Source organism: Pongo abelii, chromosome 21 (genome assembly GCF_028885655.2).
Source record: "Pongo abelii isolate AG06213 chromosome 21, NHGRI_mPonAbe1-v2.0_pri, whole genome shotgun sequence".
Taxonomy (NCBI): domain Eukaryota; kingdom Metazoa; phylum Chordata; class Mammalia; order Primates; family Hominidae; genus Pongo; species Pongo abelii.
In genome coordinates this window covers 61,588,584-61,615,565 of record NC_072006.2, presented here as the reverse complement: position 1 = coordinate 61,615,565, position 26,982 = coordinate 61,588,584, and the positions used below count along the sequence as shown (strand labels likewise).

The window sequence follows — 26,982 nt, the reverse complement described above, 5'->3', positions numbered from 1 at the left end:
CAAGAGACAGCCCCCTCGCCCTCAGGAGACAGCCCCCTCGTCCTCAGGTGCACCGCTCTGGAGCTGCTCCAGGAGGTTCTGACGGGCTTAAGTCCCAGGCCCACAGTGTTCTGTTTTGACGATCTCCAAGCCTGCCTTACTTCCTTCCCTGCCCTCTCCAGATGGTTTCTGGGGTCACCTCTCAGACAAACTACTTGCATTCAAGTCCTTGACTCAGGATCTGCCTCTGGGGTCATTGAAGCATGACAGAGGCCAAGTGTCAACCACACAGGGCAGCCGGGAGGGCTTCCTGGCAAGGGGCAGCTTTGGCACCGGCACAGCTTCTGGGACCTGGTGAGGGTCTACTAAGTGCAAGCTGAGGTCCTCAGCCTGACCCCTTCCTTGACCCCCTGGCTTAAGGATGCTACCATGAGAATAAGTCTTAGAACACCCCGCTCTGGCCTTCTCTAGATGTTCCAACCCAGCCTCTGTTTTTGAGAATGTTGACTTTGGAAATTGCGTCACTTGTTTCTGTCTGCAAAGCACTGTCAAGTTTCTTTCCTCTTGTCGCCCTGCTTTGCTGCACTTTTTCTGTCTCTGGGTTTGGAATCTTAAAACAGCCTGCGGTTCTCTTAAAAAAAAAAAAAAAATGAGGTTGGAAAGATGACCCAGCCCGAAGACTGTATTTGTGGTGCTTGTTTATTCCTTGAGTGTGCTGCATGAAAGGGGCTCAATTTACCTCATTCTATTTTGGTCTGGACCTGGAGGCTGGAGGAAATGCGGTCCCCAGGGGAAGTCTAGAAAGCTGAGTCTCCCCATCCTCCATGGCTGCCCGCCCACCTCCTCAGTGCCAGATGCAGGGAGCTGCCCATCTGTTTGGGATTTCCCCCAGAGCCACGTCAGAAGCTCTGCAGTGCCCCCCAGGTTTTTCTGGGGGGACCCCCCAGAGTTCTTGATGTTTCACCAGAGTTCTTGGTATGTTCTGTGAGCTGGAATCCAGCTTGCGGCTCAGTTCCGCTGGGTTTCTGAATGGATCATGCCTGTGTGGAATGGAACGGTATAGCCTCCAGTTTTCCAGAAATTCTGGGGCTCAAACCCTGGTATCTTAAGCAAAGAGGGACAAGAGTCAGGTCCAAAAGGAAATGTGAGATGTGCTTTCTTCCCAGCTGCTGCTCTCTGCCCGCCTGAGTCCTCTTGATTTTTGCCTGATATGGGGAAAGGAGGTGGCTCTGAAGAGGTGACGGGGACAGGAAATGGGGGCACTCAACCGGAAGCCCATGCAGCCTGGCAGTTTCCAGCGAGGGGTCAATTGGAGGTAATTTGACAGCCCCCTGGTTCCATAGCCAGGCCTGTGAAGGTGGAGGGTATGGAGGCGCCCAGGGGCTAACGAGGGTCTCCCTTCAACTAACATGTGCAGCTGGATGCCCATGGCCTGGGAGTGGGCGCCCAGTGGGGCATAGGGCAGGCTGGGTGGGCTACGGCCCCAGTGAACTGTGAGTCAGAGCCATTTCTGGAGCTACCTGAATAATCTGAAAAAGTATTTCCCATTTCTCTTTTAATAATATAAACTATTGGAAGTGAAACCAGAAAACCTTACTGGCCATAAGGATGCAGAGGATACCAGCACATTTATCCAGCGTGCATCTGAGGCCTGCTTTGTGCTAAGCTGTGTGCTCGGTGGAGAGGCTGCTCCAGGGCTGAACAAAATAGGGCTGGTTCTTGCTGACAAAAAGCTTAAAACCTGGCAGGAAAAGAGGAAAACCCAAAAAACGATACAAACAAACTGAAACTCCAGCCCAGATGGCGCAGGGGAGAGGACTTGGGCTTGGAGGGTGTCCGACGTGGATGCGCCATTAGGGCATCAGTGGACACTTCCCTGGGATGCTCAAGAACAGGCAGGTGTGAGGGAGGTGAAAAGGCAGGGAATAGTGTTGCAGGCAGCGGGAACAGCATGTGTGAAGGGCTGTGGTGGGCTGGAGACTGGCACAGATGAGGGCTGGGTGGGAGGAGACTGTGGAGACAGGGGCCGGACCATCCAGGGCCTTACAGGTTGGATGACCTGGAGTTGACAATAAAGCCTCCTCTCTCTCCCCGGTTTCTCGGTTTGGACTGTCACTTCCATAGTCTTCTTTATCACAGAACACATTAGAGAGCTTTGGGTTTTTATCCTAAGAGCTGATAAAGGGTTTGAGGCAGGGAAGTTAATTGCTCAGCCCCTGCAAGCTGCTGGGGCAGGGGGAGTGTGGGGTGAGAAGAGTGGAAGGGGAACCCTCAGGTTCTCTGGGTGGTAGCTCTCCCTCCACCATCAAACCATTACCGTGCAGGACTGACACTTGGCTGGAACAGGGCTCTGGGCTGGCTCCATTCACTGCCAGCATTTCTCTGAGCCTCAGTCTCCCACCTGTGATAAGAAGACTACAGTGCTTGCCTCTCAGGTACCATAGGGTTCAGTGGGCTCGCTCCGTGCCTTGTTCTAAGATGGTTCCATCTTGAGTTGAGGTCAGCTCGCTTCAGCTGTGATCTTGCTTTAAAGCCAAGACAGCTTGAATCCCATGGTGGAAGATTCACACTGACATTGAGGTTTGCTCCAACCAGCTGGGAGCCTTGAGTCTCTGGCTTTGCGCTGGCATCTCGAATATATCTTTCCATTTAACTCATTCTCAGAACAATCCTCATGGCTACCTCCATTTTACAAATAAAAGAACCTGATGGACAGAGGCTGACTTGCTCAGGGTTACTTCACTGAGATTTAATTCCAATTTTCCTCAACCCAGAGCCTGGAGCCCTACAGCCTACATCCCTGAGCACCCACTGTGGGACTCAAGGACCACCCTGGGGATTTCATCACAGAGAGGATTCCGGGCCTCTGACCCCCTGATTGTCTCTGCTGGTGGCTGTGTCTCTAATGAGGGAGAGCCTTCCATTTGTCGCCGTATTTCTCTTCCCTCTTGACCCCCTGGCTCTGTGACCCACACCTTGACACAAGTTTGCACGGCTCGTTACTGCGCTCCATTGCCGGAGCAGACATTTCTTTGCAGCAGGACTTCTCAGAGCCTTTAAAGAGCTAAGGTGCATTATGACATCTCTAAGGAGCAATGTGTCGTGTGGCGCTTCCCAACCTTATTTCACCACAGAGCATTTTGGATTTTTGACCCTCTCATTTTCCTTTCTTAGCTATCCTATTAATAAGTTGCAGTTTTTGAGACCTTGATAAACTCCAAACCCTTTGTCTTGTGGATGGAGAAACCGAGGGCTAGAACATAAGGGCCACTGACTCGCTTTCTGACTGTGGCAATGCTGGCCTCCGGGTGCTGGACGGGCATCTTCCTGATCTTCCCGTGAGTGGCTGGGTTGGTGCTGTCTGCAGTCAGCTGGCTCTGCCCAGAGGGAGACAGACAGCTGGGGTGGGTGAGAGGGCTGTGGGTGGCCACCCGAGCTCTGTCTGGGGCAGGAGGATATTGCGCCTCTTTGTGTATTTTTCCACCTTACTCCCCAAAGCTCTAATTTTAGTCTTCCTGGATATGCACCGTCTTCAAGAAAGTGTATTTTAAAAAAGCCTTGGACCTCCCTGACTTCATCTTCCCGTCTCGGGGATGCCAGGGACTGTTCTATGATTTGGCAGGAAAGCAGGGCATTCCCTGAAGCCGAGGTGGGGGAGCCTGGGGCCCGGGCTGGGTCCTCCCCAGCCTGCAGCTCAGAAGGGGCACCCCTTGGACCCGGGAGCTGGCTGCCAGGGTGGGGCCGGCTTCCTTCTGGGCTCCTTTGATCTCCTTCCCGGGCTTCCCTGCAGGCTGGGGTTGCTGCTGGGCTGACTCCAGGTGCACGGTGGGTTGCAGTTTCCCGGCCTGACTCACCGCAGCCGCAAGCCTGTGCTCCCTCCATGACATCATGCTAGCCTGGGAATGCTCTGGCCGTGCTCGCTGGCTCGTTCTCTTGCTCCTTTTCTTCTGAGGAATATCCTTGCGGCCCAGCAACCGTTCACAACATGCAGGCCTTCAGAATGTCCAGCCTGCAGTTTTCCAAAGAGCAGCAGAGTGAGGCGAGGGTGAGGGTCAGACTAGGGGTCGGGGAGCGAGTCAGCTGGGTCTGCGAGTGGCAGAGCCCGTTATCTCCACTCCTGCTTAGAACTCCTCCCGGCTTCCCAGCGCTCAGCAAGACCTGACCTCCCGCGGCCAGAGGCCCTGCAGGGGACATCCTGCACCTGTGCCCTCTCCTCACTATTTCTCATCATGACTTCCGCATTCGGTTCTCTCTGCCGGGAATGCTTTTCCCTGCCCTTTTAGCTGTGTTAGTTCTGCTCATCCTCTGACCCGCTTCGGGAGATGTTTCTGTGGAATGTCCTCTCCGCACACCCTCACACCTCACATCTAGTCCTTTTCTTTTGTCTTGCTCACCCAGAGGCCTCTTCCCTCCTTCACGCCACTTAATTAGGGTTTGAATGACCCTCTTTTGTGCTACACACGCCCAGCCTCTGGACCCAGAGCTCCATCTCTGGCTGCCGCTGTGTCTCTGGCTCCTAGCAGAGCACCTGTGGAGAGGAGGCGTTTCAGCGTGGGTCTCAGGAGAGAAACTGTATTCGTTCCTCTTGCTGCTGTACCAAGTGACCGCCAACTTAGTGGCTTAAGACAACACACGTTTATTCTCTTAGAGTTTGGGAGGTCTAAAGTCTGAAATGGGTTTTACTAGGCCCAAATCAGAGGGTCCATAGGGCTGCATCTTTTCTGGAGGGGCTGGGGGAGGATCTGTTTCCCTGCCGTTTCTGGCTTCTAGGAGACAGAGCCCCCTTTCTTGGCTCAAGGTCCCCAGCCGCAGTCACACCACACCACCCTGACCCCTGCTTTCGCTGTCACAGCTTATTCTCTGGCCTCCTGCCTCACCTGTTATCAGGACCCTTATGATTCCTTTGGGCCCACGAAGATAATCCAGGATAATCTCCCAACTCAAAAATCTTTCATAGCATCCACAAAGTCCCTGCTGCTGTGGAAGGTGGCATACCTATAGCTTCCGGGATCAGGACCTGGAAGGTGGCATACCCACAGCTGCCGGGGTCAGGACCCGGGAGTTGGCATACTCACAGCTTCCAGGGTCAGGACCCGGGAGGTGGCATACCCACAGCTTCTGGGATCAGGACCTGGGAGGTGGCATACCCACAGCTTCCGGGGTCAGGACCTGGAAGGTGGCATACCCACAGCTGCCGGGGTCAGGACCTGGAAGGTGGCATACCCACAGCTTCGGGATCAGTACCTGGAAGGTGGCATACCCACAGCTTCCGGGATCAGTACCTGGAAGGTGGCATACCCACAGCTGCCAGGGTCAGGACCTGGAAGGTGGCATACCCACAGCTTCGGGATCAGTACCTGGAAGGTGGCATACCCACAGCTTCGGGATCAGTACCTGGAAGGTGGCATACCCACAGCTTCCGGGATCAGTACCTGGAAGGTGGCATACCCACAGCTTCGGGATCAGTACCTGGAAGGTGGCATACCCACAGCTTCGGGATCAGTACCTGGAAGGTGGCATACCCACAGCTTCTGGGATCAGTACCTGGAAGGTGGCATACCCACAGCTTCGGGATCAGTACCTGGAAGGTGGCATACCCACAGCTTCCGGGATCAGGACCTGGAACGTGGCATACCCACAGCTTCTGGGATCAGGACCCGGGAAGTCGCATACTCACAGCTTCCGGGGTCAGGACCCAGAAGGTGGCATACCCACAGCTTCTGGGATCAGGACCCGGAAGGTGGCATACCCACAGCTTCCGGGATCAGGACCCGGGAGTTGGCATACTCACAGCTTCCGGGGTCAGGACCCGGGAGGTGGCATACCCACAGCCTCTGGGATCAGGACCTGGGAGGTGGCATACCCACAGCTTCCGGGGTCAGGACCTGGATGCGTCTGAGGGAGTGTTATTCTGCCTACCACATCATCTGAAGTGTGTTTTCCTTTTTTTGATGGTGGGCCTAGGCCAGCCCCATCGTCTCCTGCCCTGCCTCCTGTAACTTCGGTGGGGCTCCTGGAGACGGCTTTCTGTGCTTTCAGTAACCTCTGGCCTGGGGCCTGTTGCTCCCAGCAGAGGCGTGTCCTGAGCCTCCCTGCCCCTCAGTTTTTGGTACAATCCCCATCCCCATGTAATAGGTGGTATTAAGGTGATATTAAGTGGGGATACGGATTGTACTGACCTCATTGGAGGAGGGAGGAGGAGGTGGGAGAGTGTCCCTTAAGAGCCTAGTGTGCAGTAGGTGCCCAGGACGAGGTGTCAGGGTGCTGAGGGCCCCCAGCCACCAGCCAGGTGATTCCAAATGCGGCCCTTCCAACGCTGGCTTGCGCCTGCTCCCTGAAGGTAGTGGGGGGCTGTGTCTGGAGGTAGCAGAGGGAGAGATCAGGCTGGCTCTCAGGCTGTGATGGCGAGAACATTTTTCATTAGACTGCCCTAAATTGTGGCCCAGAACTGGTGTCTAATCCTCTTTCAGCCACCAGCTGCCCATGCGCAAGACGGAAACTCTCTCATCTTTCCAAGCTGAAAATTAAAATGACCAGAATGGATTTCCAAGGGCCTGTTCTGCTCCTAAGACCCTGGATGGCTGGGCCCAGGGGCAGGAGGCTGAAGGAGCCCTGATGGTGGGCGCAGACAGGATGGGGACTGTCGCAGGTACCGAGACAGTGTGCACTGCGTGGCCATGTTGGAATTCGTGTTTCCTGTGGCTCCAACGCCTGCGTCGGTGCCTCAGGGCCGGAGAGATGCTCAGACTCCCAACTCCGCTCTGATTTGCCCTGGGGCAGTTTTAGGGCCGCCTTCTCTGGATCTGTGTTTGCGCTGAGGCCGGGTCCTGCATCCCACGGGGGAGTCGTACTCCCCTGGGAGGGGGGTAGTGGGTGAAGGCCCATGAGGATCAGTCTCTAAATAGCCTCTAGGTAGGTAGCCAGAGGCCAAAAAAAGGACTTCCTGCCTTCCCACGTTTGAGATTTTAAAATATCCCCTTTTCCATTGTGGTAGAACTTTCCAGGGGAAGGTGGGCTGGGAGACACTGGAAACGAGCCTTGGGATGTGCGGTTCCTCCTCCTGCTCCCTCTAGAATTAGATTTTAGCCAGTTCACCTGGGTGTCCTTGGGAGGAGGCACCCGAAAGCCCAGCAACGCGCTGTCCCCAGGCTGGTGGTTAAATATTAACGCCTCTCAGTGCTGCGGCATTGGGGTCACCAGCGGTTCATGCCTTGCAGAGCAGGGCTATGGGAGAACCCAGTTTCAGAAGAGAAGAGAGACGACTTTTGGAGTCTTGCTGTTTCTTTAATCAGAAACAGCCTGAGAAAGTGGAAGGATCATCAAGTTTATAGACAACAGACATGTGGCCTGTCCCCTGGCTCTGCTGCCTTTCTCTGAGATTAGAGGAGTGGGAAAAACTGTCTGAACCCAGGAAAGAAGGTGAGAGCCAGGCTTGCCCCCTCACCTAGGTTTGTTCTGCTGATCAAGTATAACATGGAAATATGTTATCCCATACAGATCTATCTTTTTCCAGAAATAGGGCATGCTTACTAAATTGAGACAATATTGATGTACATGTGTTAGCTTGTAAAGGGAAGCAAAATACTTCACAGTGAAGGGTCTTGCTCTGTTACTCAGGCTGGAGTGCGGTAGCATGATCACAGCTCACTGCAACCTCCGCCTCCTGGGCTCAAGCGATTCTCCTGCCTCAGCCTCTTGAGTAGCTGGGACTACAGGCAGGTACCACCATGCCTGGTTAATTTTATATATATATATATATATAAAAGTATATAAATATAGATATTTGTTTATTTATTTATTTATTTTTGAGATGGAGTTTCACTCTTGCTGCCCAGGCTGGAGTACAATGGTGCGATTTAGTAGAGACGGGGTTTCTCCATGTTGGTCAGGCTGGTCTCGAACTCCCCACCTCAGGTGATCCACACGCCTCAGCCTCCCAGAGTGCTGGGATTATAGGCGTGAGCCACTGTGCCTGGCCAATTTTTATATTTTTTGTAGAGACGGGGTTTTGCCGTCTTGCCTAGTCTGGTCTTGAGCTCCTGGACTCAAGCAATCTGCCTACCTCTACCTCCCAAAATGCTGGGATTACAGGTGTGAGCCACCACACCTGGCCCTACTTCCTGTCTTTATGGATTTGCCTATTTGGGACATTTCATAGAAATGGACTCATACACTATGCAATCTTTTACGTCTGACTCCTTTTTCTTAGCATAATGATTTCAAGATTCATCTGTGTTGTAGCCTTTATCACAACCTCATTTTTTAGTGCCAAATAATATTCTGTTGTATCAATAGACTGTATTTTGTTTATCTGTTCATGAGTGGATGGACACTTTGGCTGTTTCTACCTTTTTGGCTGTGAATAATCCTGCTATGAACATTGGTGTGTAAGATTTTGGGTGGACATGTATTTTAATTGCTTCTGTGGGTAGTCGAATTACTGGGTCACATGGTAATTCTACATTTGACCTTTTGAGACACCACCATACTGTTTTTCAGAGTGGCTGCCCCATTTTCCAATCCTACCATTAGTATATGAGAGCTCCACTTTCTCCACATCCTTGCCAGTAACACTAGTTATCATCTGTGGTTTTGGCTCTAGTCATCCTAGTGGGTGTGAAGTGCTGTCTCACTGCGGTTTCAATTTGTGTTTCCCTAATGGTTGCTGATGATGTTTAGCGTCTTTTCATGGCTCACTGGCCATTTGCACGTCTTCTTTAGGAAAATGTCTGTTCAAATTAGCCTTCTCTATTTTGGGAGTCAGTGGTGTGCTAGATTTACAGTATGGGTTTCAAACTCTCCCTCTTCCATATTCTTGATCAAATTATATAAGAAAGAATTATCTGTTGATAATTTGCAAAATCTGTGGTTATAAAACCAACTGGGGTATGGGGATGGGAAAGACCTTCCTATTTCAATTTCTTTTGGGCAAATCAAAATTTTCATTTCTTTTTGCACCAATTTTTGCATTTTGCATTTTCCCAGAAGTTTACATCCTACAAATTCTGTTTCTTAACACCTTCCTATCATATTTCCACCTTGTCAACAAGTGTAGATTTATACGGTCCTTTGAAGCGGCTGTGCAGGGCTCTGTTGCCTTGGATGTGTCATAATGTTTTTACCAGTCCCTCTCACTGGATGGTTAGTACTCAGTTTTTCTGTTATAAACAATGTGACTGTTGTTTGGGTTATCTGTCTCTGAAACTAACCACTCATATGTAGTGGCTTAAAACAACATCATTTTATTGCTCAGGAATTTAGGCAGGGCTTAGCTGGGTGGTTCTTCTACTGTTTCTGGTATCTGCTGTAGTCACTGATGGAGCTAGGAGCTTGACTAGGTCTGGAAGGCCCGAGATGGTGCCTCACTGGGGACTGGCTTGGTTTTTCTCTCTCTCTCTGGTTTATAGACCCTTATCCTCCATGGCCTGTGCCTCCTTCCCCTCCATGTGGTCTCTTCCTTCAGCAGTATAGTCAGATTTCTTCATTCAGTGGCTTGCTTCCCAGAGGGCAAAAATAGAAATGATAGGCTTCTTAAGTCCCAGTCCTGAGCCTGGCAGGGCCTCAGTTCCACTGGGTGCTCCTGGTCACAGCAGATCACATGGTCAGTCCAGACTTCAGAGGTGGGGAACAGACTCCACAAGTTTGTGGGACAGCAGCATGTGCGTACAGAGACAAGGAATTGTTGGTGGCCGTATTTGCAGAAAATCTAACACTACTGTGAACATAGTACACTTTTCTGACAAATTTTGGAGTCCAAGGTAGACATTCTTGGAACGGACATGTGGTCTGTTGACTGGAGAATCACGGGCAAGTCAGTAACCTCTGGGGCCAAGACATGGTAAAGTCCCCATCCTAGGATTTCCTGAAGTTTAGCAGAGAATAGATACCAACGCTGACATACCTTGTAATAACTATAGATGCTCTTCCAGGAGCGTCTTGGAGTTTGCTGCCAGGCTGGTCTTAACTTGGCTCTTCCTAATCATTGAAGAAGATGGCATTATTCTCATTTTACATAAGAGGAAACCAAGACACAGGAATTATCTGGTGTAACCTTGCCTTATCCCTTCTCTATCACCTGGGTTTCTTCCCCCTCTAGTATTTTCTCTGCCCCACACAATGCTGTGCTGACAACACGTATCATACAGGATTCGACATCTTCCTGTGTGTCTCTTATCCCCAGGTGAGTGAAGGAGGTGGCAGGGTTTAAGCGCTCAGGCTCTTGAGTTAGGTTTCCTGCACTGTCGCCTGGTTCTGCCACTTATCAGGTGTGTCACTGGAGACAATTGGCTTCATTTCACTGACCCCGACTTTTCTCATCTGTAAAATGGTAACAGGACTTTGATCATTTCATAGGGCTGGTGGGGAGATTCAGAGAACTGAAGCATGGAAAGCACCGAGATTCTCAGCAGTGGCGAAGGTGAAAGAATGCATTTAGGTTCCTCAAGACCTTTCACCCTGAGCCTTGCCTACCTCTTCTCTCACCTGGGCTGGGCCGGGGAGGCCAGTGTGTTCAAGGTAAATAAAAATGTCACAAAGGGCTCCTTCAGTGCTCTCCTGGTTGCAAGAACCAGTGTTCTTTTATGATGCTCAAGGCGGCAGCTAGAAATTCCCCCTCTCCGAGCTGTCAGACTGAACCTGGCTGCTGAGTAATTCCTTCCTTGTCCTTTCCGTGAGGTCCAACCTCATGCCTGGGCTCTCAATCTGAAAGCAAAGCCCGTGTTAGCATCTCACACTCGACCCACCTCAGCAAGGCTCCCATCTCCTGGTGCCTTCCAGTGAAGATTTGGCTCTCCTAAGTGTGCCTGGGACACTTTGCAAACTATGACTTGAAGGAGGGGAGTTGACGCATTCACGTTGATTCATGGATGAGTCAGTGCTGGCCTGTAGCATCTGGCCTCAGTGTCATAGCCTGCAACAAGAGAATGCTCAGTATCGTTTGGCGAGGCGTTCTCTGTTTAAAGGTCTCACTCTGTTCCCCTGGTTACCATTCATTGTTTTACTGTCCTCGAGGGCCTGTCCAGATATCTGGTCACATTTTCCTGCTAATAACAATTTTCCAGCAAAATCACCACCTGGGTTTGTGAATTCTATGCTGAGGTGTGGATATTTCCTACAGGGGACTTGGGAGCCTGATTCAGTAGAAGTTGTTTCGACTTGGAGTGGTGCTTCTTGTCTCATCTGTTAATTGTTGAGAATAGCTAATGGTTCATTGACAACCTTGGTAGCTTTTCAAAGCCAGGAAAGTCATCCAGGCAAACTGGAGATAAGACAGCAGGAAATTCTTGTTTATAAGTTTAAAATCTGTGTAGACATTCCCGAAGCCAGCCTGAAACTACCTCTAAAAGATCATGGGGAAGAAGAAGTAAATGAGTCATGAAAAATCATCTCATGATTTTAATTCAGTTTGGATGTGAAAGGTAAACTTAGGGTCTTCAAAGTCCTGTGTGGCTCTAAAAAGACTTCCTTGCTTCTGTCATCTCTCTGTGCTTGAGAGAGGAATGAGTCCTTTACAATCTTTAAAAAAAAACAAAAAAAAAACCTCATTCCTTATAGTCCTGGAGACCAGAAGTCCAAGATCTAGGCTCCTGCAGGGTCAGTGTCTGGTGAAGGCTACCCTCTGCTTCAGGATGACACTTTGTTGCCATGTCCTCACATGGCCGAAGATGGAAAAGCAAAAAGCGTCCAGACTTTCTCCCTCAAACCCATTCATAAAGACATCAATCCATCCCCAATGGCCTAATCACCTCCTAAAGGGCCCACCTCTTAATAATGATGCATTGGGGATTTTCAACGTGAGTCTTGGGAAGGACAAAACATTGAAACGACAGCAATAACAGAATTAAGCATTTTCTGAATCAGGTCCTGGAGGTCATTGAATATTACTTAAAAAGGAGAGTTTGAGGTGGCATGGGATGAGGTGACTCCTGCGCCCATCTGTGGTCCTGGTGATGCTGTCCATTGCTGTGGGGTGCCCACCCTCCCATGGCTAGGAGTGGGCACATAAATTGACTGGGCCAACTGGATTCTGTCCCCCAGAGTTTTGGATGGAGAGAGACCCAGAGGGAAAAGCAGCTCCCATTCGTTCCTTCTGTGCTTGTGCCTGAGAAAATTGCCCTGTGCCCTCGCACCTGCCTCGGTTCCTGTCTGTTTCTGACCCTGGTTCTTCTTCCCTGTGTAGGCTTCTCTGGGTCTGTTAATCTCCCAATACTTGCTAACATTACAGATCTGTTTCCCGTATGTCTTCTGTAAGCCTTGTTCACATTGATGTGCCTGACGAATGTCTAACATATTATGGCATGCAGCAGAAGGATGATCTAGCAGACCTCACAAACCTAGAGTTGTCCAGGTCAGACAGGAAGATAAATAGGGGTGGCTGTCTGCAGTGTTAGTAGGGAGAGCTGGGGGCTGGAGCCAACCAGAGATGTGTGCCTCATCAAAGGGACATGGGTGGCTCGGCTCCTGCCCATGGTTTAGTGGGTTACATTCCAACGAGGTTGACTGGTGAAAGGCTCTGAAAAGGCAGTGTCAGGAAGAACTGTCTTTGTTTACAGTTGCAAGCTTGGGCTTGCAGGTAGCCTGGTTGGTTTCCAGTCCTGCCTGGACTGTCCTAGTGGCATAACCCTGGGCAAACAACTTGACCTTTCGGAGCCTCAGTTTTGAGTTCTGCACAATGGCATGGGGAATATTATCTACCCCACAGAGTGTTGTAAGAAGTAAGTGACATGAGACTGGTCAGGCATTTCAACCCGGAGCCTGGCACATGGTAAGTGCTTCATAAAGGGTATGCCTGACATCTTTACGTGTGAGCAGAGAAGATTCACTATAATCACAGGTATGATAGAGACTGTTGTTGCCTTGGGGCAGGGACCAGTGTCATGTTGTTCATCATTATGCCTTGGTTTCTCATACAACACAGAGGTATAAATATTCTAGTTGACTATTAAAGGACTCAAAGTATTGAAATTTTGAATCCTTATTAAAAGTGTGCAAGAAATATTATAAAGATCTTTCATACTAGGATTCTACTATCCAGAAATGTAACAATCCACTTATTTACCCTCTTATTCATCTACTCGTCTACCCATTCATCTACCCATCCACCCATTTACCCATCCACTCATTCACCTACCTGCCCACCCATCTACTCATCCATCCATCCATCCATCCATCCATCCATCCATCCATCCATCCACTCACCCACCCACTCACTCATCTACCCATCCACTGACTTATCCATCCATCCATTCATCCATCCATCCATCCACTCATTCACCCACGTACCCATCCATTCACTCACCTACCCATCTACTCATCCATCCAACCACCCATTCACCCTCCATCCCCTATCAAGTTAATTATGATTTTACCCATTTTGCTACTGTAAAAAGTGAGGAAGAGAGAATGAAAGGATTTTCACTATTAATACCATCAGTCCAGAGATTCACCTCCTAACTCTTGGTGGGCTCATGAAGATGGTGCACGCCCTGGAAATGAAGAGTATCTGCCCAGGTAACTGGGCTGAAACTCCAGCTTGGCAACTTCCTGGTTAAATGACCTTGGGCAAATCATGGCTTTACCATAAATTGAGTGGAAATGATATTCCCACAACTTCGGGTTGTGGGAATTGAATGAGATAGTGTAGTGTTGAGCCTGTGGGACAGTATCTGGCACATGGTGAATAGTTCAGTCACTGTCAACTTCTGCTTTCTGAGACTCTTCCAGCAACACGGAGGCTGCGTAATCCCTGTCTTCCTGTACTCTGTCCCGCTGGGATGCCCTTAACAATTTGTGGGGTGAGATTGCCATGTAACAGCTGCCTTTTCCCTGCGTGTATCTCTTTGTAGCTCTTCTGCACTCTCTTTCCTCACCACAGCTACTGAGGGGTCTTTGTGCCTGGATCTTGGTCTGATGTTCCCACTTGTTGGGGACCAGTGGACTCTTTCCCTCCCCTCCCACCCCATGAGGCTCTGCTTCCCATCTGTTGGGGTAGCGGAGCTGTGACCTGGCTAACGCGAAGCCCGTGTCTCTCCTCTCTCGCAGGGAATCAGATCTCTTCCTGCTCGACAGCCGCACCCTCTGGGCCTCGGAGGAGGGCTGGCTGGTGTTTGACATCACAGCCACCAGCAACCACTGGGTGGTCAATCCGCGGCACAACCTGGGCCTGCAGCTCTCGGTGGAGACGCTGGATGGTGAGTCCCCCGGCCACTGCCAGTCCTAACGCAGCCTGTGCTCCTGGACTTCGGGAGGCTCTCAGCAGTGTTCATGCTTACTTCACTACAAACAGGCTTCCCCGCCCCTCCCAACAAGTACTCCATGTTCAGCCTTTTGATCCAAACCAGAAGCAGCCCCTTCCCCTCTTTTCACAAGAAGATTACATGTTTGGTCGTAGCAGAATTGGATAAGGCTTCATTACACAAAGGGTGGTCCCATATCAGCAGGGGTGAGGGCAGCCCTCTTATGAGAAATGCAGAATCCTGGGCCCACCCCAGACCTGCTGCATCAGAACCTGCACTTTAACTAGAGCCCCAAGGTGACACCACAGGACACAGGACATTCTGGACTGTTCCGTGCACTGCAGGGTGTTCAGCAGTGTCCCCGGTCTCTTACTCAATAGATGCTAGTAGCATCTCCCAGTTGTGACACCAAAAAATGTCTCCAGACATCACCAGATTGTGCCCTGTGGGACAAAATTGCCCTTGTGCAAGGCATTAGTCCCTTCCACATTAGAACCTGAATGTGGGTCTGACTCCCCAATTCCCGGAGAATCCATTGTGAGTCTGCCCTCCCCCACACCTCTCATTCCCACCACAGTTCTGCCTCCTTTGAGAAGGGAAGAAGGAAGGATGGTGAGTGGAGAAGTGGGAAGGATGGTGAGTGGAGAAGTGGGAATGGGCTTCTCTATGCTAATTTTTCCCGACCCCAAACAGATAACAAATGATACCTTGTAGCTTGACTTTGCTTAAAATTCGGTGGTGATGGTTTCCAGCTGTGTAGCTTCTTCCTTCTACTAGTTTTATGAAAAAAAAATTTTTTCATTTATTTTTGAATAAACACCTTCACAATGTTTGCCTTTGGAGCTATGAGCAATACATGTGTAATACTAAATAGTTTCCCTCCCACTTTCTTCTCCAGCTGCTGAGTTCCACTTCCCAGGGACAACTGCTGTTTCTGTCTTTTCAGAGATGCTCTCTGGGTATTTCAGCAATTACATGGAGATTCGGCTTTCTGTTTTTCCCCTCTCCCATAAATGGTGGCCTGGCATATACAGTGTTCTCCAGCTGACTTATCTCGGAGATTGGTCCTGTCAGCCATTAAAGAGCTTCCTTGTTCCATGTGTTTTGTGTCCATGTAGCTCTGCCACCCACACACTGTGACGTTGGACAATTTCCCTAACCTGTCAGAGCCTGGGCTTTCTCATCTCCAGCATGCAGGTGATGAGAGGGTTTGGGCCATTGGGTTGTTACAAGATGTAATGGGTTATTATGGGAAGAGTTTTTAAAAATAGTGCCTTAATGTACATAGGATTTTCCCGGGCATCTTGGTAAAATGCAGATTCTGATTCAGCTGGCCTGGGGCAGAGGAGTCTGTGTTTTCAGACAGCCACCAGATGACAGAAGCTGCTGGTCCCTGGACTGTGCTTTGAGTAATGAGGCTTAGAATAGGACCTAACCGTAATACACATGTAAAGGAGAGCATTCATCATCATCATCATCATCATCATCACCAAAACTGACTTACCCAGCTCTCCTGGGATGGATGCCTAGGTGTTTTCTAGTGTTTTGGTCTCACAAACAGGGCTTCAGTGGGAAACCTTGGTGTGTAGGTCATTTTTCATTTGAGTGTAGCTCTAGGACCAGTTCCTGAGGTGGCATTGTCTATTTGTAGTTTTATTTTTTTTTGAGATGGAGTCTCTGTCACCCAGGCTGTAGTGCAATGGCATGATCTCGATTCACTGTAACCTCTGCCTCCCAGGTTCAAGCGATTCTCCTGCTTCAGCTGCTTGAGTAGCTGGGACTACAGGCGCCCGCCACCACACCTGGCTAATTTTTCTATTTTTAGTAACACATTTCTGTGGACTTGTAGATGTTGGGGAAACCTTCCAACTGGGCCCCAGTGGGTTCTGTGCTTCTCTGTCTTGCCTGTTCTGCTGGCTCAGGTGATTTTCTCTTAGTTGACACCAGCCCTGTGGCCAGCTCCTCCTACTACCAGTCCTGCCCTCACCATTCCCCCAGACACAGCCCGAGTCCTTTTGCCCCTTTCATCTCCAGCACCTACTCCCCCATTGTCCAGGTTATGGAGAAAGGCTCAGCATTGGTGGAGGCAGTGCTGCCTGATGGTTAGAGCTCGGGCTCCTGAACCAGGCTCCCCAGGTTCAAATCCTAGCCCTGCTATTTCCGGCCTTGTGACCCAGGGTGAGTCACTTAATGTGTCTCATCTGGAAAATGGGGTTAATAATAGTTTCCATCTCCAAGGGTGGTTGTGAGGGATTAGATGAGCTCATGCAAGTAAAGAGTTTAATTGCTCAGTCTGTGGTTGCTACGAAGCACCACTGTCTCTTGTGATCGTCACAATTACCCAGCAAGGTAGATGCTATGGCTCACATCCCCGTGGTGCAGGCAGGAAATGGAGGCTCCTGAGAACCTGCTGGGGCTCCATATTTCAGCAGCCCACCTGAGACCCTCTCCGTTCCCTGCAGCCTGGTGGCCGCAAGTTGCTATCTAGAGTCAGATCAAGGATTAGATGCTGTGTCCCTGATCCCCTCTGACTCCGGGACACCATCTTTGCTCCTCCTGGGCAGGGCCCTGGGGGCCGGGTGTGGTGCCACCGCCCAGTGACTTGGCTTGTCCAGGTGCTGTGCGCGCCCAGGCAGCGAGTTTTGTGTGGTTGCCCAAGTCAGAGGAGGATCACCCACTCGGATTGTCAGGGAGGGGCAAAGTGTGTAATGGCCAGTTGGCTGTGTGGAGTTTTGGACCTCTTGGGGAAGAGCTAAAGAGCAAGTGAGTCCAGGATTTTTGAGACATCGTGGCTGTGAAAATGCTTTGTTTTCCCTACGGTGGAGGATCTCAAGCCTGGCATCCATCAGGGTCACCCTAGGGGGCAAACTGCACATGTGGGTGCCTGAGCTCCATTTCAGACCCACTGTGGGGGATCTCTGATGATGCGCCCAGGAATATGCCCTTTTTCCCCAGTAGCTTTAGGGGTACATGTGGTTTTGGTTCCATGGACAAATCATAAAGTCTGAGATTCTAGTGCTCCCATCAGCCAACTAGTGTACACCGCACTCAATATGTAGTTTTTTATTCCTTAGCCACCTTTTAAAATAAGACTTGGGTAACTTGAGGCCTGGCCCAGTGACAACACTCTGGCAAAGTCGTGCACGGTGCTTGGGGCAGCCTGTTTACGAGATGGTGCCTGGGCTGACAGGTGCCCCTCGGGTTCTGGGTCTCAACCCTCCCCTGCCAGATCCTACACGGGGAAGGGCAGCAGGGCCTGTGGGAGGCGGTGTGCATCCGACAAATCAGTGCACACCTGCTTTGTGCCTGGCCCTGAGCTGGCTGCAGAGACCCTGGTCCCTACCCTGGGGACCTCTTACTGATCTTAACTCAGAGGATATCCTGCCTGCACCAGCACCCAGAGAAGACAGGTGCCCAGGCAGCAGCGCCCACGTCATCATCTAGAAGGGGTAGAGACAAGGTCACCTGAACCTTGCAACCACTAGGCAGTTACACTGTGCCTGGGTGGAGAGGGGCCCCAGCAGCTGCTGGAATTTGGAGCCTGGACACCTCCTGGGGCCTTACTTTTCTCATGCACACAATCGGCATGTGGAGGATAGTAATTTGGGCCAGTGTGTTTCCATTCTAGTGGGGCGCAGCCATCACAGACCTTCTCTCAGAAGGCTGGTGTTTAACCCCGCGTGAGCCCCTGCCTGCCAGTGGTCTCTAAAACTCCAAAGCCCAGATGGCGCCCTCCTTCCCTCCCATCTGGCCACGGGTGGTGGGGGGTCTCGAGGTCAAAGTGCGGAGGTGCCCTTCTGAGACCACCCAGGAAGCGTGCGTCTGTTCCCTCTTCCTCCCAGCTGGGCCCTCCTGTGAGTCACCATGCGGAGCAGCCACAGCTGGGGCTCTGCTCCAGGCCAGCATGCCCTCGCGGGGAAAAGCCTATAAACTCCCAGGCACCTGCAGCTCATCAGGAGGAGGCCGAGCGGGGAGCCTGGTCTCATCTCCCTGGGGATGGGCTGGCGCTGCAGGAATGAGGGCTGGAGTCTGTTTGTCTTTCCCTTAGTACAGAAGAGAGGAGAGGCAGCCTCTCCACTTGTTCCAGCCCCCAGGCTGTGCTTCCCACCCATGGACTGGCTGTGTCCTACACCCCGCGCTGGATGCTGGTGTCAGGGACCTAGGGTGAATCTAGCACTGCCCAGAGCCCTGCAAGAAAGGAGAGGGTAGAGAGGAGAGCGAGAGGAGAGGAGGGGGGAGAAGATAGAGAGGAGAGCGAGAGGAGGGGAGAGGAGAGGAGAGGCAAGGCACCCTTGAGTGGAGGGAATCCTGCAGCTCAGGGCTCCTCCCACTTGTGGCCTTAAGGCAGAGGAGCCCTCCCTGCAGGCCAGGCCCTGAGCTGCCAGTGTGGGTGCAGCTTTTAGAAGCAGGATGGACTAGTAGCCGCTGCACATACATACTCTGGCACCGCTGGCCCTGTCATAGCACAGCTCCTCAGTCACCTTTGTGTGGTCTCAGCAGCTACTCCAACTTCTTGGGGTCTTGTTCCTTTGTCTGTTCTATGAACATAATAACATCACGGATTCTGTAGGCGGCTGGAAGAAGAAAGTGAGTTCACAGAACGTGCTGAATCCCAGGCCCAGCACCCTGTCTGTGCTCATGAATGTTAGACGTTCTAATTGTTGATTTATTTAGTTCTCACAATAATCCTGCCCGGGTAGCACAATTGATATCACCAACATTTTATATATGAGGAAATAGAAGCTGAGAAGGCTGGGGAACTTTTTCATGACTCCCAGGTGTAGACCTGGGCTTTGGCCAGAGGATTGTGACTCCAACCCCCTTCCTCTTTGCTGGAAAATCTTCCAAGGAATGTGTTCACCAGGCTGCAACCTCAGGATGGGGTTTGGAGGGGCAGATGAGCCCCTGCAGGGGACCCAGCCTGGCCGTCCGGAGGTAGAGACCCCAGGACCCTCTAACATGTTAGGTCTTACCTGGCTTTTCACCTGGGAAGGGAAGTGTTTCTAAAAAGCACTCAGAAGACAGTAGGCTTCTTGCAGGACTCACTGTAGGAGCCCCCTTTGCAGAAGTGACCAGGGCTGCCCTTGACTTCCATGGGCTCCTCCCTCCATTACAAAAAAATAAAATTAGGGCCGGGCACGGTGGCTCATGCCTATAATCCCAACACTTTGGGAGACTGAGGCAGGCAGATCACGAGGCCAGGAGTTTGAGACCAGCCTGGGCAACATGGTGAAACCCCGTCTTTACTAAAAATACAACAATTAGCCAGGTGTGGTGGTGCATGCCTGTAGTCCCAGCTACTCGGGAGGCTGAGGCAGGAGAATCACTTGAACCCAGGAGGTGGAGGTTGCAGTGAACTGAGATCATACCACCGCACTCCAGCCTGGGCAACAGAGTGAGACTCTGTCTCAAAAAAAAAAATTAAATTAAAAAGTATGTTCTATGGCCATGTTAATATCAAGATGAATATTATAATTCTGGGTGAATTAAAAATTAAGATTATTTTTGAGATGGGGTCTTGCTATGTTACCCAGGCTGTCCAGGCTCAAGCAATTCTCTAGCGTCGGCCTCCTGAGTAGCTGGAATTGCAGGTGCCCAGCTTTGAATTAAAAACCAAAACTTTCTTAGATACTAAAAGTTCATGTTTTATCTTCCAATTTTAAGAGATATTATAGCGTTTTCATGGGCCCTGCATCCCAGCATGGGGAGTGAATGATGAATGATGGTCTTCCCCCACCCCCGCATCTGGTTGTTAGAACAAGTTTCCTGCAGCAAACAGCCTCTCCACCTATGTTGGACGCACAGTTATTCACTCAACAAACAATGAGCCAAGGACCGTTGTGCCCCTACAATGAGCCAAGGACTGTTCGAAGCAGCAGGGGCACAGCCTGAACAAAATGAAGATTTGGCTGTTGTGTTGCTCACATTCTTCTAGGAGGAGGCCGACCAGGAACGAGAAACCATGTACTGAAGGGCAGGGGTGAAGCCATGCAGATGAGGTCTGAGGCTCTGAGTATGGTTCAGAAGGGCTTCCTGCTGCTCTGCAAATCAATACGCCCATTTTCCTTGTGCTGTCTTCTAGCCGCAAAGCCTGCTGCAGAGAGATGAAGACTGGTTTGGGCTGGGGAGACTGTCGTCCTTGCAGACATGGAAGCACCAGGTCATTTGTCCCAAGTAAGGGACTGCGGCCTTTTGTTTTGGTTCATAGTGTACCCCTCCTCTTCCTTGTTTGCAGAAGAAATCACTCACTCAAGACTCAGGAGGGCCATGTCAATCACCCTGCCTCTCAGATCCAAGAAGATGATCGGGGAGCCTTTGTCTGCCTCATATTATACTCCCTCGTTGGGGACCCATTTCTGCAGCTCCTGTGAGCGCTGGCTCTCCATCCCCTGAGCTCCAAGGCCATAGGGCACCTCTCTCCCTCCTGCACCCCATCTTTGCTTCCTGAAGTCTGCTGGGGGTCAGGAGCATGTGCATTTTGGCTATCTGCATGCAGAGAGCCCCGAGCGTCTCTCCTGTGACAAACAGCACGTGTCTCACTTCATGCTCATTCCAGATTGAATTGGATGGGATTGCAGAGCATTTAAAGGATTGAAGGGCATGTGCTGTCCAAGTGTGACGCTCAGCTGTGGCAGCTGAGGAAGGAGCCAGGAGGTGAGCCACTCGCCTGCGGCGGCTGCAGAAACTAAGCCCCACAAAGCCAAGGCTGGTGAGCGATGCCACCCATGGCGCAGCTGGCTCCAAGGGGCCTTCGCTCCACGCGATTGCTTCACATCCTGTTTGTCCAGAAGCCGGAGAGGGAGAGAAAAGAGAAGGCCTGATGACCCAGTGGCTCGGATCAGTCTTTCCAGGGCTGGGACGGCAGGAATGGGGAGGGCGGAATTGGGTAATCGGAGCAAGGCAGATGTCACAAGTGTTAAGTTCTCACTTGTCACTTGGGCCTTGGTCCACCCAGAGAAATGGCTGGAGTGAATGTGTTTTTCACAATTAATGAGAAACATTCTTGTGCTGTGGGCCTTGGAGGGGTAGCCTGTAGCCCTGGGCCTGGAAAACAAGCCACAAGGAAACCGAGATGCCGCCCCTGTGCGGTGTGGGTGGGCTGCATCCCCTCCTTTACCAAGGGGCCTCACTGTGCTCCCTGCCTGCTCTCCAGGATCTTTCCGCAGAGTTCGCTGGGTTCCTCGGGCTGGCCATGCTGATTTTGCTCAAGTCGCCTGGGGTTTGCCAGCGGTGTGAGGATGCACTGGCTGGGCCTTGTCCTCAGCTCACTCTGAGTCCTGTCTCCTCCAGGCTCCTCTTAGAAGGCCTTTCCCTCTATGCCTCAGTGAATCCCTCCTACCTTTGGGGTCCCCGTAGGTCACCTACATCCATGCCTGGGCAGTCTCTCTGAATTTTGGGGGATCCTTTTCCCTGCCATCGCCTGGACTCATTGGCAGATGGTTCAGGGGTCAAGCTCGCAGGCTCCAGTCGGCTGGGCCAGGGTGTGGACTCCATCTCTGCACTCCCTAGCATTGGGTCCCTGGTAGGTGACTTTGTGCCTGTGACCTTGCTTTCTTTCTTTGTAAATGTGGGGTCACAATTCTACCTTGTGAGATTCCAGCGAGGAGCGATGCGTGGAATGGGCTTAGCACGGTGCTTGGTACACATTGGTGGGTTTTCATTTTTGTGGAGAAGCAATGATGGAATCAACTGTACCCAGAATACTTATACTGGCAAATAATAGAAAATAATGATGTCTTATCTCATGAGGACACTGATGGTTTTCCCTACAAGTCTGGAAGTAAGTGGATCTAGGGTTGGTTAGAGTCAGGGTCAGCAAAGGTTTTCATTTTCAGTAAAGTACCAGAGAGTAGATATTTTAGGCTTTGAGGGTCAGACATTTGTTTTTGCCTGCTGTTTAGTGTGACAGTAGCCACAGATCATGTGTTCCTGACTGTGCATTGACTGTGTTCCAATAAAACTTTATTTGCAAGAAGAGGCAGTGGGCTGGATATGGCCTGCAAGCTGTAGTTTCTTGGCCCCTGGGCTAGAGTATCAACAGACTCAAGGCTTTTTCCCTTCCAGCCCCATCACCTTGACAGTGTTGATATTTTGTCCTGAGGCTCTCTCATCATGGTTGGCAGTGTGGCTGCCTCCATGTCCCCAAGCATGGAAGGAAAATGCAGTAGGCAAGGAGGAAGGATGTTTATCTCATCATGTGCCTGCCTTTTTTGGGGAGAAGACACTTCTGAGAAGCCTGCAGCATCCATCCCCAGCAGGAGCTGCAGGGGAGGCTGGAAAGGGTCTAATGTGCAGCCTTCGTGGATGGAGCAAGGCCAGGCATGAGGGGGCTGGGCATGGCTGTGGGGTCCACACCAGCTGCTTCTGCCTCACTTCCCTGCAATGATTGGGCGTTCTCCAGTCTGCTCTGGACCATCGGAGCAAAGGTGTGGTCAGACAGCTTTCCTGGCCTCTTCAGACAATAGTAGCTGTGATGCTTTGTGAACAGAGGGCGCCTACAGCGTGCAAAGGGCTGAAGTTTTGGCAATGTAAAGGACTCAATTTCTGCTTTACGTTGGAAAAATGCCAAGGTAAGTTCACCCCAAAACCTGCGCACGGTGTCTCTCATATGCGTAATCACCAAAGCTGGAAGCCACCAGATGGATGGATAAACAAATTATGCTACTTACATACAGCAAAAAGGAATGAACTGTTGAAACACGCAGCTATGTGGATGATCTCAAAGGCACTGTGCAGGTTGCAATAAGCCAATGCAGAAGGGTGCAGGAGTCCGTTGGTATGAAATGTCTAGAAAATGCAGTTATAGGGATGTGAGTGGGTCAGTGTTTGCCAGAGGCCGGCAGTGGGAGCCATGTGACTACAAAGCGGAGTTTCCCAGCCTTGGCACTGCTGGGTAGTTCTCAGTTGGGGACCGTCCTGTGCATGGTAGGATGTTGACAGCTTCCCTGGCCTCCACCGACTCAATGCCAGTAGCAACTGCTCAGTTACGACAACCAAAAATGTCTCAAACATTGCCACATGTCCCTTGGGGAGCAGCATCGCCCCGGTTGGGAGCCACTGAGCTAAAAGGCAGCTCAGAGAGTTCTTTGTGGCATGGAGCTGTTCTGTATCCCGACTGAAGCTGGGTACCAGCATCTGTACACGTGCTAGTGCTTACAGATGGGTATACCAAAAGGGGTCGATTTTACTGTACGGTAACTTAAAAACTAAGACTTCCAAAAGCAACAAAACACACCACAGAGAGACAAGCACTGAGTCCCAGTGAAGAAACCAGCAAAGCCATGACCTCTGGGCCCCTCTTCCTGCCTGTCAGGTAGGCCAGGCCCCTTTCCCACCTGGCTGCTGCAGCCTGCAGAGGGCTCAGTTATTACACCGCGGGAAAGCCTTTCTATCCCAACCTTGAGGAGAATCTCTTGGCAGATAGAATACAAGATGCCCAGTTAAATTTGAATTTCAGACGAACAACAAAGAATCGCTTAGTTCAGCATGTCCCTCGTATTGCAAACATTATATGTTTATCTGAAATTCAAATTCAATCAGGCACTGTTTTTTTTTTTTTTTTTTTTTTTGCAAAATCTGCTATTCTTGGGCAAATCTGCAGGCTTAAAAAAAAACTTATTAAACCTCTGCTAAAATATATTTTCCAACTTTCTCAAAGATACAGATTTTATGGTTAAAATATGATGCAGGTCCTGCTTCCCTGCCTACATCAGTTCATTCACTCACCTCGCCCCTATGCCTTACAGATGCCTTACAAGCCAGTGTGACTTTTCCGGGACATTTAAATACAAATAAAGTAAATAGTTACACGCACTGACTAAATCTGATATTTTATAACATAAAATGAAAAGGAATTGTTCTCCTGCAAAATAACCTTTTTCAGCCCTTCCTGGGGTATTAGAACAAAATAGATGTTACATCTGTACACAAGCACCTACGTTAGTATGTGCTTTATATATATATACATAAAAAATACATAATATATATGAATATATCTTCTATATTTTATATATAATATATACACTATATATTATATATTATAGTATATACACTATATATTATATATTATAGTATATACACTATATATTATATATTATAGTATATACACTATATATTATATATTATAGTATATACACTATATAGTATATATTATAGTATATACACTATATAGTATATATTATAGTATATACACTATATAGTATATATTATAGTATATACACTATATAGTATATATTATAGTATATACACTATATAGTATATATTATAGTATATACACTATATAGTATATATTATAGTATATATACTATATAGTATATATACTATATAATATATATACTATATAATATATACGTATATCTATGTATAAGTATATATTATATATAATATATAGTATAATATATGTATATATTATATAAATTTATAAATATAAATAAATATATAAATTTATAAATATTATAAATATATATTATATATAATATACCATAATATGCTATATTATATATTATATATACAATAATATACAATTATATATAATATATACTATATTATATGGTATATACTATATCATATATATAATATATACTATAATAGAAAATATATATAATATAGTATATTATATATTATAGTATATATTTTTTATATATTATATATAAAAATATATAATATATAAACATTTATACTGTAATATAAAATATAATTTATAGTATATTATATATATTATATGTTATAGTATATATTTTATATATTTTTTTTTTTGGGTGGAGTCTCACTCTGTCACCCAGGCTGGAGCACAGTGACACGATCTCCAACTCACTGCAACCTCTGCCTCCCGGGTTCAAGCAATTCTCGTGCCTCAGCCTCCCAAGTAGCTGGGATTACAGGCATGCACCATGACGCCTGGCTAATTTTTTGTGTGTTTTTAGTAGAGATAGGGTTTCTCCGTGTTGGCCAGGCTGGTCTCAAACTCCTGACCTCAAGTGATCTGCCCACCTCAGCCTCCCAAAGTGCTGGGATTATAGGTGTGAGCCACCACACCTGGCCGCCTACATTTCTTTCTTCCTAGGTGTAATCAGGCTAATTTGCATGCTGCTCCTCATTTAGTCGCTCATGGGAGGGAACTTTCCTTCTGTTGGCCCCACCAGAGCCTGGGCCTGTCTTGCTGCTGGATCACCCCAGAGCACACGGTAGTGCTGGACTCAGTACCCGAGGCATGAACACGTGTTCAGTAAATGAATCTTCAGGCACTGGTTGATGCTTCATGATGCGCCTTCTAAGTTCATTAATCTCTTCTTGATAAAGCACTACATTCTCTCTTGGGTTTTGTAGGTCAGACTCTGCTGCGATGACTCACCTTTACACATCTTCCTTTCTTGGCTTGTTTAGGGAGTGTGTCTGTACAGCCATGGCTCTTGACCAGGGACGGTTTTCTTCCCAGGGGACATGTAGCAATGTCTGAAGACGTTTTTGGTTGTCATGACATGGAGAGGTGCTACTGGCATTAGTGAGAAGAGGCCAAGGGTGCTGCTAAACATCCCACCATGCCCGAGGCAGCCCCGATGGCCACTGCACCGGAGTGGGCAGGCGCACCATGCTGGCTGTGGCCTGTCTGGTGAACAAGCTTTGGAGCCAGTGTTAGAGCTGGCTTCTGTGCAGGAGCAGTGGGTGCAGGAGACCATCCTTCCCCTGAGTTGTTGAGCTTGTTGGAGGAGGAGGGTAGTATGTGTGAGGGTCCCAGGGAGGCCGGCCCTGAGCATGGTGGGGCCTGGAGGAGGGGCGGGCAGGAGCGGACGTGCTTCTGGACCATCACTCTCTCTCCCAGCTCTGTTGGTTCCCCACACGGCATCCAGAATGGGTATCTGGCCACGTGACCCTGGCCACGTCGCCCCCTGCCCAAATCCCCCGCTGGGCTGGAAGACCCCACGTGACCCAGCCCCTACCCACCTCGGCTTCACCCCCTCGGGCTCCTCACTCACTCTCTCTCTCCAGCCTCACCCCCTCGGGCTCCTCACTCACTCTCTTTCTCCAGCCTCACCCCCTCGGGCTCCTCACTCACTCTCTTTCTCCAGCCTCACCCCCTCGGGCTCCTCACTCACTCTCTCCAGCCTCACCCCCTCGGGCTCCTCACTCACTCTCTCCAGCCTCACCCCCTCGGGCTCCTCACTCACTCTCTCCAGCCTCACCCCATCGGGCTCCTCGGTCACTCTCTTCAGCCTCACCTCCTCGGGCTCCTCACTCACGCTCTCCAACCTCACCCCCTCGGGCTCCTCACTCACGCTTTCCAGCCTCACCCCCTCTGGTTCCTCGTTCACTCTCTCCAGCCTCAACCCCTCTGGTTCCTCGCTCACTGTCTCCAGCCTCACCCCCTCGAGCTCCTTGCTCACTCTCTCTGGCCTCAGCCCCTCTGGTTCCTCGCTCACTCTCTCCAGCCTCACCCCTTTGGGCTCCTCACTCACTCTCTCCAGCCTCACCCCTTTGGGCTCCTCACTCACTCTCTCCAGCCTCAACCCCTCTGGTTCCTCGCTCACTGTCTCCAGCCTCACCCCTTCGGGCTCCTCACTCTCTCCAGCCTCACCCCTTTGTGCTCCTCACTCACTCTCTCCAGCGTCACCCCTTTGGGCTCCTCACTCACTCTCTCCAGCCTCACCCCATCGGGCTCCTCACTCACTCTCTCCAGCGTCACCCCTTTGGGCTCCTCACTCACTCTCTCCAGCCTCACCCCATCGGGCTCCTCACTCACGCTTTCCAGCCTCACCCCCTCTGGTTCCTCACT

At 50.1% G+C, this 26,982-nt stretch overlaps 1 protein-coding gene and 1 long non-coding RNA gene across 3 annotated transcripts in view; one reads left to right on the top strand and one right to left on the bottom strand.

The window, feature by feature from the left end:
• BMP7 (bone morphogenetic protein 7) overlaps positions 1-26,982 on the top strand; it is a 97,434-nt gene that overhangs the window by 50,684 nt on the left and 19,768 nt on the right. For both annotated transcript variants that reach the window (XM_024239121.3, XM_054541888.2), the window contains exon 3: positions 14,020-14,168. In XM_024239121.3, the coding sequence (XP_024094889.1) occupies positions 14,020-14,168 (149 nt within the window). The remainder of the gene's footprint in view (positions 1-14,019; positions 14,169-26,982) is intronic.
• LOC129052162 (uncharacterized) lies at positions 661-3,178 on the bottom strand. The gene is made up of 3 exons (XR_008517035.1): positions 2,297-3,178; positions 1,577-1,720; positions 661-1,083 (listed from the first exon to the last, which is right to left on the bottom strand). It is a non-coding gene; the product is annotated as an uncharacterized LOC129052162 (long non-coding RNA).